Source organism: Leptinotarsa decemlineata, unplaced genomic scaffold (genome assembly GCF_025532065.1).
Source record: "Leptinotarsa decemlineata unplaced genomic scaffold, Ldec_3_MD MMD2_tig00078363_RagTag_RagTag, whole genome shotgun sequence".
Lineage (NCBI taxonomy): Eukaryota > Metazoa > Arthropoda > Insecta > Coleoptera > Chrysomelidae > Leptinotarsa > Leptinotarsa decemlineata.
The window spans coordinates 2,610,032-2,625,453 of NW_027412728.1; the positions used below are offsets into that span (position 1 = coordinate 2,610,032).

At 32.0% G+C, this 15,422-nt stretch overlaps 1 protein-coding gene across 4 annotated transcripts in view; it reads right to left on the reverse strand.

Moving 5' to 3' along the window:
• Positions 1–15,422, reverse strand: part of LOC111511735 (uncharacterized) — a 52,536-nt gene that overhangs the window by 20,616 nt on the left and 16,498 nt on the right. The window contains exon 2 of one of the 4 annotated variants that reach the window (XM_074185923.1): positions 14,039–14,166. The exons of 2 other annotated variants lie outside the window; for them this stretch is intronic. In XM_074185923.1, coding sequence (XP_074042024.1) covers positions 14,039–14,166 — 128 coding nt within the window. Of the gene's footprint in view, positions 1–14,038; positions 14,450–15,422 lie in introns of those variants that run through there. One more of the 4 variants, XM_074185925.1, reaches the window with a different exon arrangement.

Here is a 15,422-nt window from a genome sequence, read left to right on the forward strand (position 1 = left end):
CTGGGCTCCGCCCAGGTGGGTGGGGCCTCCGGCCCCAGGTAGGCGGGACATCTGGAGAGACATCTACGCCCTCTTCGCGCGCGCGTTCGTAACATAATATGCAACCGAACACCTAACCTAACGTATTAACGTAACCTAACCTAGTACGCTAACCTACCGCTATGCAACCGAACACCTAACCTAACCTAACCTAACCTAACCTAACCTACAGTAACTATTAACCTAACCTAACGAGGGAATACTAACCTAACACCTAACCTAACGTAAGTATGCAGCTAACCTAACGTAGCTATTAACCTAACCTAACGAGGGAATACATTCACCATGTTGGTTCCATTAATACATCATCAGTTGGTTTTGGTTGTATTATTCTATGATTTGGATTAATGTTCAGTCCTGGATATCCCAGTCCACCTGATGATGATGGCCTGACTTTATAGTTTCTCTCCAAAACTTCTTTATGGTTTTTCTCCAATACTTCAACTCTCTGTTCCAGTACATCATACTTTTTCATTGTAGTCCCTGTTATGTTTGACATAGCATCAAATTTTTTATTTGTAGACGCTGTTATGTCAGACATTTTTATGTCTACATCACTTGTAAGTTTGTCAAATTTACGAGTGAAAGTTATCCGAGCCTCTGCAATTTTATCGTCAAATGCTTGCCGGGCGTCCCGAGCAATATTGCCTATTGTGGATTGTATTGCAGCTTGTAGGGCTAGAAGTATAACTTCCTTTGCTCCATTAATTTCCCCCTCAAGATATGATACAGTTACACAATCACTCTTGTCAATTGGTTCACTTGTATTTTTCAATATTTTCCTTTGCATGTCATAATGACCATCTTTTGTTAATTTAAAACCATTCCCAGGAGGACCTCGAATGACATTACCACCCCATTTTCTTTTTCTACCAAACTTATCGATTGTTTTAGACATTGTGCACTCTACGATGATTCTCTTCAAACTGATATTTCTGTCATTTACATTATACTATATATTGCAGTAATTGATTAGGGAAATAGAAATAATACAAATAAAATTTTAATCATTTTATATTCATTACAGTAATACATATACATACATACATAATACATTAATATCACATTACTTCTATCATATATTATTAATTATAAATGGCTACATAAATATCAATATTGAATTTTCCGGTTTTGAAGATATTGAATGATATTTCAATCATTGATCTCGGCAGATAATAAATTAATCAATTGATCCAATGGAGTCTCCTGAGATTGTGATTGTTGAATAATATTACTTATCCAACGAATATTCTCATTTGGATCGTTTTCATAAAATTCAATATCATTATGACCCCAAGGAAGAGTGTGGGTAGTATTCGGAATGATAAATCGTTTATCATCGTGATATGATAATGCAACTTTATTTTTTAATTCAGTATACATATCATGTAACACGCTTCTAAATGAATTCATCTTTCTGAATATCATACCACCTTGTTCGACGATTTTTTGATAATCTTCGCATGTCAATTCATTCTTTATTACAGATCGTTTAACCCCTTTGGCTTTCTTAAATTCACCATCAACAGATTTCACATAATATGCTTTAGCACCTGTACCATAAAAACTCATGATTGGATCATTTGGAAATTCATCTTTGAAGTTACCCAAGACTGAACTTGTTACTGGAATATTGAATTGGTTAACTATACTGTAATTGGATGTATCAAATCTACTTATGTTAGTTTTTATGAATTCATAAAAAATTTCTGTGTTTACTTTAAGAATGAGCGAGTCGGTATCTGTGTAAAGTAAAGAGACATTTTCATCAAAGTGTTGTTTGATGCATCCATAGAAAAAGTCATACATGACTGTTTTAGATAATTCTAATATGGAAAATCCCAAATATAATGGTTTATCGTAATGAACCTTCACTCTACCCAATTGAATGGCAACGAAATTATCAGTGAAAATTGAACAATTTTTGAAATTTGGTTTGGCTATGAGAGTGCTGGCACCTATATTTTTCTTTATATTTTCCCAATGTGTAACGAGTCTAACATCAATTCGATTATCTACATTCTCCATTGTCTTTCCATACACCGCATTATTCATTAGTTTATAGAAATCTTTAACAGATTTGTTGTTAGACCTATTACGCATTTCAGTATTAAGATCTATATAGGGTTTCATCCAGCATGATTGTTTGAATTTCAATACTCTATGTGTATTCATTACAATCAATCCATTTTTGACAGCTTGCTGTAGATTCCTATAATGAACAATATATTTTCTTTTATCATTCAAATTTGGAATTAATTTGGGAATTTTCGATTGTGTACGAGGTGGTATTATTTTTTCGACTAAAAATGGAAGGTCAGAATGTTTATCATGCAACTCTTGTGGATAATGAATGTCCACTTCAAATACATACCCATACGGACTATCAGTACTCACATCCATCACATCGAGATTAAGAATTTCATTTGGTGTCAACCATGTAAATTCACTTGTTGGTAGAGGTTGTGACATACTGTGACCGTATAGATTTGTTGCACTAAATATGTAATGAATGTGGAAGGTTCGTTGGGATTATAATTGGGTAAAAATCTATTATTTGCTATATGTTTCCTCTCGCTACATTGACTAATTCCACCTCGTATACCTTTTTGAAAAAAGTGAATCATATATCAATGTCAGTTAGTAATTCCAATTCAACATTAGTGAACTTCAACATGGCATCCCATGATAATCCAGGTGCAGTGTAATATTGTGCCGGATCTAAGTTATATATCTCTAAACTTGTGGTGCGGAAGTTTTCAAAAATATCACATAGTAGCAATACATCCGACTTCAAATACAAATCAGAGTATTCCCCCAAATTCTGACACTCGAATAAATTCCAAACTTTTCTAGCCCTATCATAATCAGTTTCCGATATATGTTCACAATTGAGTGTGTCATAAAACTGATTTTTTGTCGGAAGTAATGGATAATTCAATTTGTCAATGTCATCAACAAAACTATATGGAAATACACCTTTCTGTCTCATCAAATTGAATTTCTCAATTTGTGGGAAATGTTTGTGCATCTCCAAACATTGATCGGAGGTCAAGTTTGCACCCAACTTCTCCAACGAATTAGTCATAAATTTATAACTATCGATAAATCTCATTTTGAGATAATTCTTCCTAACCACACCATCTTTATCGGTATAGCTGTGTGTAAAGAGATGCTTCGTGAAAGATATATATTTCTCTTTAGTTTGCGGGATAACATCAACTTTCTCTTTATTCCTATACAATTCTTTTATGAATAAATGACAATCATAACCACTTAAATTATGAAAAATGATAGGTATGAAGTTTGGTATTTTGAAATTTAAATTACATTTCGAGTGACCGGCATGTGATCTTTTCTTTCCTGTGACATGACAATGATCTCTTACTTTGACTTCACCATCAGTAAATGCTTTATTACATATACCACAAGTTCTGGCTGCAACAAACTGTTCTTCTTCTTCGACAGTTTGTGTATCCATTGGTTTAGGGTTTCTGAGATGATTTTCATGTATCTCTTTCAAATCATCTTCAATGCTACTCACAAATTTCTGAGCTGCATCTACACCCCTATATGTAACAAATTTTGTCAAATCATCATTATATGAACACTTTATCAAATAAGCAAATGAATATGGGGCATGTTTGAATGTTTTAATCGTGTATGAACTTCCAGGATTTGGCTCATTCACATGAATCGGTTTAAGCACTGATTCAAAATCAGCATACACTACAAATGGCACCCTCATTTGCCTCTCAAAGTTTTCAAACATTAGTTTATTTTCCGCAACCATTCTACCATATTTATTGATCTTTAAATTAGTAGTTGGTGTTGTGGTACTAATGTGATTACAATCATACATATTATGACGTAAAAGCAATCTCTCATCAGAAAAATATATCAAACATCCGTCACAAAAATATTTTTTCTGTCTATGAGCTGATAGTTGATTAGAAACTAATCTTGAAAGATCTTTGATCCAACAATAGTGACCATTACCGGAGTCATCAGTTATAAACAACAAATTGACATGTCTCCGGAGTCTTCTCTGTGAGTATCGCAATGGACCAATCAAATGTACTCTCTAAACCGTAAACATTAATTGAAATATCATTCCTATCTTCGAATATTTCGATACTCTTATTATTAACTTTAACCGGAAAATCCATACCTGTGACATCTAAAACAGTGGAAAAATGTGGATATGACGTAAGTTCGGACACTCGACTATCTGCAGGATATAATGCTGATGTTATAGCCCAAGCAAAACAATATTGATCTTCATTACGAACATTCACAACAGCTTTCTTCCATTGAATACATTGAGGCAGCTTCACATATGAACGTCCATCCAGTGGACTGTATTTATTAATGTTGACCTCGAGAAACAATATTTTTTCACAAGTCCAACCTGAATTATAAAAAAAAAATATTACTATTCAATCTTATTGAAATTTTTAAAAAATAAATACCTGAGTCACGATCCTGGAACTCAGTCGTTTGAGCCACAATTACATCACGGAATCCATCAAAAACAGCATTCAAATCTAAAGATTGGTCCACTATTTTATTTTGGGAATTAAATGACTTCGTGTCCCTCGAATCATCAGTCTGAAGAATATAATTCCCAAAAACTTCCATATTCACCTTGATGCTTTTATGGATCCTGATGGCTGATTCCAGTAATTCAATGACCTTCTGCCTAATCTTATTGAAAAATGACATGTAGTCACTGGTTACAATCGAACTCTCCACCCTGTATGTAGCAATGCGGCAATTGAATGCATTCGTTATAATTTGAACACCGTCAGACAATTGAACACATGCATTATTTTTATGACTCATGGTTCTTCGGTGAGAATTCACTTGGGTCATAGGAATTGTCACATTACAACAATTGCACGTATACATAGGTGTTGCATTATCCACTCTCACCCGTTTCACTGCAGGCCCTCCTTGGCAACTCTGGAGCTGATGCCGACGAAGATTATCACTACGAGTGAAAGATTTACCACAGTCACAGGAATACATTTTATATAATAGTTCTCACTAACTCACTTGATGTAAACTGACATAGCCAACACTCGTACGCTTCTTAAATACACTCTGATAGGACCCGTCAAGACGTCATAGCCAACCCCACTTCTCAACTACATGCGCCAAGATTACCTCCCAACTGAATGCGATAACAGATGTCGATATACGAGCAAGCAGTGGTCGTTGCGGTCTCGGAGAGGGTAGACGCTAGGCAAACGGTCCTCGGCTGCCGTTGTGTCACCATCGATAGCGGGGCTAGAGCGAACCTTCATCGCTTCGGGAGAGGTGAGGGCAGACCGATGAATACGCATTACTCTGCCACACGTCGTGGAGTGAACATGTCGCTCTCTAGCCGTTGAACGGTTATTGCTGTGACGTCACTCCACTACTAACTTGGTGCCCTAACACCTATGGAGCATTTATTACTTGGAGGATCTTCGAAGTATGCAGACGTATGTTTGTACATAGACAAACAAGCACATGATGAAACCCTGTACCGTGCATTCTCCTACACACACACATAAACACACAAAATCTCATATGAAAAAAAAATCTGAACGATCCATGCACCAGACACTTCAAGGTCACAACGCCTTGACTTCACTGCACAACAAAAAAACTTCACCAAACAACAACCAATAAAAAAAGCAATTAATACGTCATAGTGGTGGGGGGAGGCCGAGAATCAGCTGTAAACAACTACTTGGCCTATAATTTGACACGTCAGTTTTATCTCCTTTTTTGAATATAGGGTTGATAATGGCCGTTTTTAATGCTATTGGGCACTGTCCTGTTGAGAACATTGTATTGATTATATAAGTGAGGGGTTTTGCGATTTCATGTGCTATCGTCTTTAAGGTTTCAGCTCTGATACAGTCGATTCCGGGGGATTTTTTATTTTTTAATTCAAATATTGTTTTGAGAACTTCATCTTCAGTTGTTTCTTATAGGAAAAATGACTTACATAAGATCTTTTTTGGAAAGTTACGGAGTTGCGTTTTATCTATTTTATCAGCCAATGATTTACCAACGTCGGTAAAATAAACAAGGAACTCATTCGCTATTTCTTTTTTGTTTTCCAGTATGTATCCTGTTTTATTTACTATCTTATCAATTTCTCTTCCTTTACTTCTTGTAGATATTTCATTTATTGTTTTCCACATAGCGTTAGAGTCATTCCCATTTTTTTAATCTGTTTTTGGTAACACTCTCTTTTGGCGTTATCTATTATTTTTTCAAGATCATTTTTCATTTTATTGTATCTTGTTTTGTTTTCCATAGTCGGGTCAGCTTTAAATTTTCCGTACAAACAGTTTTTCTCATTTGTTAACTTTATTTGTTATCCATGGGCTACGTTTAATAGTTTCTTTCTTTATCTTAATTTTATTTGTGCTTCTTTCGACTACAGTTTGTATTTTTCTAATAAATAGTTCTGTTGATAGTTCTAGATTCTCGGCTGTGTATACAGGATGTCCCTGGACTTCCTCTTTTCCTCTCGGGAACGTATACTTTGTATTATTCATACTTTGTATTATTCCTGTTATAAATGTTGTTGAATTAACGTTATCATTATTATTTCTGCTTTGATAATTATTCATTTCAAATAATGGTGGACGAGCGGGTTTGATGTCGTCGAGTGAAACTACATTTTTATCAAGACTCGTTGCTCCGATCGACTTTCCACACGAGTACTTTTATTCATAAAATTGTCCAAGTAATCTTAATTTGTTGAAAAATATTGAAAAATATCTGTCATTTCAAAGTTTTGGGGTGTGGACCATCGGGGGTAGTCCGTTCCTGACTTTGTAGCAAAACAACTGACTCCTGCATGAAAGCTCATCGAAGGAATTCATTTGTTTAGTCAATTACCAAAATTTGGATGATTTTGAATATTCACTTGAAAAGTTATCAAAGAAAAACATTTTTCATTTTGTAACTTCGAGGGCCCGTTACTTGGTAACGAAGGATTTTAGGAAAAAAAGTTATATGAAGTACTGGTGATATTTTGACCCCATCTATACATTCCCGAGAGGAAAAGAGGAAGTCCAGGGACACCCTGTATATGGTGCCAGTTTTCTTTTCGGATATTTTTTTATTAGTTTACTATGATCCAGATAACTTTTTGTTCTTCTTGAACTGGTATTGACCTTCTTATTCTGTGATATAAGCTGTAGAATGATAGGGTAGTGATCAGTTATATGCTCCTCTAATATATAAGGTATGTATGTGAAGGTTTCCTCCTATCCTTCACAAAAAAATGGTCTATGCACGTTTTCGTTTCACCTTGTATACGTGTGTAATTATTAATATAGGAAAGGAATCCAAATGAGTTCATGATGTTTAAATAATTGTGGGTTACTTCGCTTTGGTTGTCCAATATATTGATGTTTATATCGTCAACTATCAGATGAATATCTGATTTAGTATTTTTTGGTGATTGTAAGTATTTTATAAGACTACTACAAAACTCATTGACGCATGTGGATGGAGATCTATATATAGAGGTTATTCTGATACTTCTTTTTGCAAATACAATATGAAGTTCAATAAATTTGTTTTCATTCATTTGAGAACATGATATGTGATAGTTTAAACCTTCTTCAATATAAAGTATGATACCATCATTCTGGTTTATAGTGCTTGAATTATAAAATATATCGTATCCATTGATGTTAAAGATACTTTCGTCTTCGATTTTCCACGTTTCTGTGAGTATTATTACATCGAATTCATGTTTGACCTGAGCTAATAATATTTTAAGCTGATCGATATTTTTTCTTATAATTCTAATATTAACATGAAATAATTTGAGATTTTCATTATTAGATTCTAGTGTTTCAAAAGATTGCTTTTTAAGTGAGTTTCGATGTTTTTGATTTCAAAATTTTTTATGTAATAGTCCATGATTATTTAGGGTAGATTCAGGTAAATATAGATACTAAAATTAAGTGGTTGTAATATAAAGCATGTAAATATACAGTAGACAATTATATAATAATAAAATATAGGAACTTTTGTTTATGAATATAAATATAGATATATGTAAGATGTTGTTTCAATATAGTTTTTTTAAAGTGTTTTTATTATAATAACAAGGAGAATTTCTCTTAGGTGTTTCTCCTGCTTTTTCGGGTGCTGATAATTTTCGAGTGTCGTAGCGTCTGGGTTTTTCCTCACTGATTTTTTGTTTCTCTTCTGCTTTTTTCCGTTTTCCTTATAATGGGACTGGTGCCTTGATTTCTGCTATTTCTTTATTTTCTCCTGGAATATTCTCAAATGTAAAACTTTCGTTGGGGATGGGTGTAGTGGGCTCACTGTGGATCTTTCTTGCAGGTGGTGATGTGGATTGAATTTCGTCATCTACTTCCTGGTTCTGTTTTGTCAAATCGGAGGCTGTGTATTCTATACCGTCTACTATTAGTTTTTTACCTTTCAATTTCGCATCTCTTTTCTCACTTCTTGCTAGTTTAAGGTGGTGCACTAGTAACTTTCTGTTTTCAAGATCAACCGGTATAAGGTCTTCAGATATATATATATATATATATATATTTGTATATATATATATATATATATATATATATATATATATATATATATATATATATACCAGTATCTTTGAGTTTTGAAGAGTTTATCAATATTTCTTTCTTTTTCAGCTGGGAATGCAGTGTTACTAGCACAGGTCTTTTCCTATCTTGCAACTTTCCTATTCTGAAGACGTTCATTATGTCAAAATTTTCTAATTCCACCTGAAGAACGTTAGTGATAAGTTTTTGAATTTCTTCTTTCTCGTTGATATTCTCTTGTATTCCATAAAATATGATATTAGTGCTTCTTATTTTTCTTTCAAGTCGTTGGAGGCTTTCTTTCAGCTCGTTGTTTTCAATTTCTAGTCTATCCACTTTTCCATTTAAGACCCTTACTTCTTCCTTAATGTCTTTGATAAACGTTTTCAAGTCTTGGTTGACATTATCTATTTTCGACGAGAGATTTGTATTCACTTTTTCCAGTAGATTGTATATAGCTTCTATTGTTATTGATTCTTTTATATCGCCCATAGCCCGTTAGTACCCGCCACTGTGTGTGAGAAATGGTACTTTATCAGTTCACGTTTTTTTATTTAATTTATCTTTTTGTCACAGGATGTGGACCATTCCATTGTGAATTTTGCCAAAGAATGTCGCTCAAATATATAAAATTTTACTTTAACTCACGTGATTTTTATATGGGCTAGAAGAGGATCCTTTTCTGAATGCACTGATATAATTTTTCACTCTCAAGTCAACGTTTTTATCATTCAATTTGAATTTATTGCAGGACAAACAATCGCACACACCCGCACAATGAACATGGAATGTTAATAATAATATGTTAATAATAATTAGTTAACATAAAAACAACAATAAAAATTAATTGGCGCATTTCATTGATTCCAGTGGCGCATTTGCTTTTTCAGCTGCAGGAAAACCCGGAAACACCTGCAGCACCACATCATCTGAAGATCTTGATCTGCCAATGCCCTCTCTTTCACAAAACGAAATGTAGGGTGTCTCCAAAGGTACCAATAAATTCAAATATCGTCAGAACACTTAATGACACGACTATCTTCAAACTTAAACCAGTCCGTTTCTTCTTTGACCAAGGCGTAATAATGACCAAATTCAACGCCAGAACCACAGTGAACAATGACTGCATGAATATTATAATAGTGGTCTGCTGGTCTGAAATGTTCATCTATTTCGAACCTTCCAAAGAGTTTCTTGCTTCCGTTAGAGGTTGAGTCTTGTTTGAAAATCATCAGTGTTATTATTAGATTGACTGGTGCCTCAGCTATACTTGTTTCCTTATAACAGTCAGTTAGTTTGGCGCATGTTTGACAATACAGTAGATCATCACCTGTTAAAAATTCCATTTTCAGATGATTTAACAATAAGAGAATTCGGAACAATCCTCTTGTTGTCCTAACGAGTATCTAGTGGACTTCAAATACTTCAGGAAATCGGTTGGAAGGAAAGATGATATCTTCTTACGAAACTGCAGCTGCATGAACAGGTGTTTGAGTTTGATGAATAAGCAGGAAACATTCCCGTTCATCATTAAAACTTCGTTCTTGAAATTCTTCGTCATTAACAACACTTGTAAAATGCTATTCATGTAGGAAGTGTTTCCTAAATTATCCAATCCAATTTTCTTCTCTAGATTTTCAGGACAACTATCTACTGATTCGTAAGGAAGAACATGTTTCACATAATCTCTATAAGAACCATTTCTCATTTGTTGTTGCATATCTCTTTTTGGTAGAGGATATTTCTTCTATTTGTATTTGACTGACAGGATCAGGTGAAAGTAAACAATTTTTGCTCTCATTGAGTAAAATATAGTGTCCTGAAATAAAATAGTTCGATGGGGCATAATATTTTCTAAAAAGATAATATAGTTATGTGAAAAGAGCATCATTAGAATATCGTTTATATCTGACAAATTCAAAATTGATGGATTCAAAATCCAATAGTCAACTCTCAACCTAGTTTATCGGAAAGACATGTTTTGTGTAGGTAAAATGGGAATACCAAAAATCCCCAACACCTGTAATTGAAGGTTTTCAGAGAAACACAATTTTGAATATCAGTTTAACATATTGATAAATGATTTCGGTCTTTTCAAACAGAATATTGATCCAAAGCAGTTACAAATAGGTATGTTTTAGATCTGAAAAAAAAAATCATAGACACTGGTTTCATTAATAATAAAGAACGTAAATATTTCATTCACAGATATCAGAAGTGGGGTTTTCAAATTGCTGTTTTAGTCTAGTTCACATGCACTTTTTTTGTAACATTTTTCAGCCCTGTTCAAAAATTACGACCAAGGTGTCATTCGATTCGTATTTTTGCCTAGAAAGTTTAAGGAAAGGTCCGAAAACGCGCCGATAAAAATTACAAAAGTTACAAACAATTAAGTTAAAAAAAAATGGGGCTTTAGTTTTTTCTTAATATCTCGGAAAATTTTCTAAATTTTGGAAATTTGAAAAAAGATTTGAAAAGATCAATGAATTTGCGTAAAAAAAGTCCCGACTCCCGAAACTGTATCTCGATTATTTATTTATTCATTAACTAATTAATAATATATTTTTTTAATTTTTTACAGCTATTGTTAATAAATTTATTATAAACAAATATATTGTTTATAAGCAATTCGAAAATTTTTTTTTGCATTATGTTAAGTGAAAATAATCATGATTTTTAGAAGAAAAATGGCTTTTTAAAAAAATGTCTTTCTTGCTAAAAAATGCGTTTGTTAATCAACAATCGTTTTTTGCAACTAAATATTGAAATTAAGGAACCGTTTTTTTTAAATCATGAATTCTATTGTTCTTTAAGGTTTTGAAAAAACTTTTTTTTATTCTTTTTTTAATTGTTTATTTAAAAAAAACTGTTATAGACAAATCATTTTTTTATTTTTTTTCAATACTTTGTTCTATAATAAAAGTAACTGTGTTTTTTTTAATTTATCCTATTTTTTTATAAAACTTTTAATATTGTGATACCTTGATATTTGTCTTTTTCATTCGCTCCTTCGCTTTTATAATTATAATAACTTTCAAACTATTGCAGTTATGATAAATATGCTTCAAGTGTTTTTTGTTCATTATGAATTTATTAACAATTCAAGCCTTTTACTAAAGTTGTAGTCCTATTATTTATTTAATTATTGATCGTCATTTTTTAAAAAAAGGAAAATTTTTAAGTCTTTTCAACATAAACTTCGGGTCATGTAACAATAAATCATAAGGATTGAAAAAAATAAATGAAAGAAAGTAATTTGTTTATAATTTTTTTTTAAATAAACAATTAAAAATAGAATGAAAAAACACGTTTTTTCAAAACCTTAAAAAACAATAGAATTGATGATTTAAAAAAAACGGTTCGTTAATTTTAATATTTAGTTGCAAAAAACGATTGTTAATTAACAAACGCATATTTTAGCAACAAAGAAATTTTTTTGAGAAACCATTTTTTTTAAATCATGATTTTGTTTCAATTAACATGATGCAAAAAAAAATTTCGAATTGCTTATAAACAATGTATTTGTTTATAATAAATTTATTAACAATGGCTGTAAAAAAATAAAAAAAAATATTATTAATTAGTTTTTAGCCATGAGACATTGAAACAATAAAAAATTCAAAAAAAAATTGTAATGTATTTTTTATAAAATTATAATTTTCAATTGTTAATAAAAAAATAGAAAATAACAATTTTTTTATTTTGGCAACAGTAATCTATTTTTTGCCTATTAAGGATAACTTCACCAAAGGAAAAAAATGCCAGGGTTTTAGTTTAATAATTATAGGGATTGTTATATTAACTTTCGATTCAGAAAAAGTTATTAATTAACAAATTTATAGTTGATGTTAAAATTGGGATAAACATTTTTTGACTGAGGATTATTGTTTATTGATGTATCCCAACATTACATGAATTTTTTCATTTCTTAATATTTACATTTAATATGTTTAAATATTTTTTTTGTTTTTATGTCAGAGTGACGAAAGGCGCGCGGAAGCCAGACTACCCGCTTTTGGCTCTATTTTCAGGGCTCTGTAAAAATTATAAATAATCGAGGTACAGTTTCGGAAGTCGGGACTTATTTTACGCAAATTCATTGATCTTTTCAAATCTTTTTTCAAATTTCCAAAATTTAGGAAATTTTCCGAGATATTGAGAAAAAACTAAAGCCCCATTTTTTTTTCACCTAATTGTTTATAACTTTTGTAATTTTTATCGGCGCGTTTTCGAACCTTCCCTTAAACTTTCTAGGCAAAAATACGAATCGAATGACACCTTGGTCGTAATTGTTGGACAGGGTTGAAAAATTTCACCAAAAAGAGCTAAATCGAGTACATGTGAACCAGACTATTTTAGAAAACGTAGCTGTAAACAAATACCAGTCATTACCAACAGGTGAACACCGGATTTTGTATTGATTAAAATTACATTTTTGAGTTGAATATTTTACAGAATTTTCGAAATTTAACCCAAAAAACTCAAACAATACAATACAAAAAATATAACTCTGCTCAGTTTTTCATATTGTCTACATAAACTATCATCTACAATACTTATGTACTCTTTTTATGAAATAGAAAACGTTGAATAGTAAAATCGTTCAACACCTAAAGAAAATACAATCAGAAATTTTTCCCTGAAAACAGAAATCAATAAACACGAAAGATATTTTAAAAATATCAGTTATGAGAAACCGACCTTCTTTTTTTTTCATTGTCACATCATTCCTCTCTACAGATGGTATGAATACCTCTATGTCCATTCATTTCCATTGAAAAAATGAATGAAAAAATTTCAGGTATTCACTAAAAAATCGATCCATCGTACATAAAAATTTTCAAAAAATTAAATTAACCATTGAACAATATAAGTTTTGTTTTTTTTATTATAAATTTTTATACGGACGTCGCTGGTTGAAACCCCAAAAGAAGCTTTTCATAAAAAATGCCATAAAAGAATTGGGATTATAAAACTAGTTTTTATTATACATTTAGATACGGACGCCTCTGGTTAAAACCTCAAAAAATCTTCTAGATATGAAAATGACTGCAAATTCTCAGAGGTCGTGTACTAAATTTTTATCTTAACTAGGAAGTTACTAAAATTATGATGACTTTTTTAAAAGATTTTAATATCCTTGGGAAGATAAGGACGAAGGTTTATTTGGCATTCTTTTCTCAAAATCAATTGATTATTCACTCACTTAAAGATCAGCGTTTTATTCTGAAACACTCTGCATATTACATATCAATGTAAGTTGTGAGTGGAATAAGTAGATATAATCTTCATATTACCTTATATTAGGAAAAAGTATTTGCAAGCGTTTGCTACCCTTAACAGTTTATTGATCTAATTAATATTTTTTATTAAAAGACAATATCACTGTAACTCACTTGAAAGAAGTACATTGATCTCATTCCTGCCAAGTCTCTTGGTACTTTCATATTTTGGAATCAACAACTGGTCCAAAACCTCGTCATTATTTTTTACCATATTCAATATTTTTGTTTTCCTGTCCGTCCTGAAAAATGTGTTTGTGGAACTGAAGTACTCAAAACATAAACAATATGTGTTTATTAGTTTATTTTGATCAAAACTAACCTTAATTACACAGTAGTTTCCACAAAATATTCACGAAGCCCCATATGACGCAACAATCAAAAATTTATGAATCTTCGCTAGTTCACAAAAAATCTCTTCCACCATAAACCTAACTGTTTCACATGCGCAAAACTAGTCAACGTTTTAGTCAACGTTTGTTGAAGGAGATACACAAGAATGTTTCATACAAAAGTTTTAGGAGTTCATGAGAGCTATATTTTGATATAATTTTTAAATATACAGGGTGTTTGGTGTAGGTGCTAGAGACCAAAATTCCATTTTTTAAAATAGAACGCCCTGTATATCATTACATAGTCAGATGCTACGTTAAATTCTGATATCATTTCATGTTTGTTTTTTGAAATTCGGTTACGGCGTTGTTGAGTTATAAAATGTAAAGTCTTGAGAACGACTATTATTTTAAAAAATATCTCATACAATTATTCTCTCTGCATCAAATCACATGAAAATTAGTCAAAATTTTGGGTGTTCGAAGTAATGGTTTCAATTTTGAGTTGTGGAATTCAGTCAGGAATCATTTTGAATATGAAACAATTGCGAAATTGAAAGAGGTGTATTCGAAAACAAATCTTTAATTAATAATAATGTAAATAATATAACTTGATAAATCATAATAATATAACTTGATAAATCATTTCATAAGAATGGTAGGTACCTAGAAATAAGTCATAAAAATTGTTCAAAGTGATGCCCATTAGATATTATACAGGCTTCGAAACGTCGAATCACTTCTCTTGTACAAGTCGCTCTTATAATATCAGGCGTAATATCACTGCACGCTAGTCGCCACATTCAAAGGGGAAGTAGTGAAAACAATATCTTTTAAATAACCCAATAGGAAAAAATCAAGCGGTGATAAATCTGGGGATCGAGCCGGCCACCGAATTGGACCCTTATTACCAATCCATCTATTTGGGTACGTTCTATCCAGATATTCAGTAACAACCTGTGAATTGTGAGGAGGAGCACCATCTTGTTGCCACCAAATTCCTTGTCGTTCTGCTATGGGAATATCTTCCATCAACTGGATCAAATCATTTTCTAGAAATGAACAAAGAACACAGTTACTGTTTTGCAAAGAATCACTGAATCGAACTGACAAGTAGATACAATTCAACAACATTTGTTACTATGGCATCAACAAGCATAAGCTAC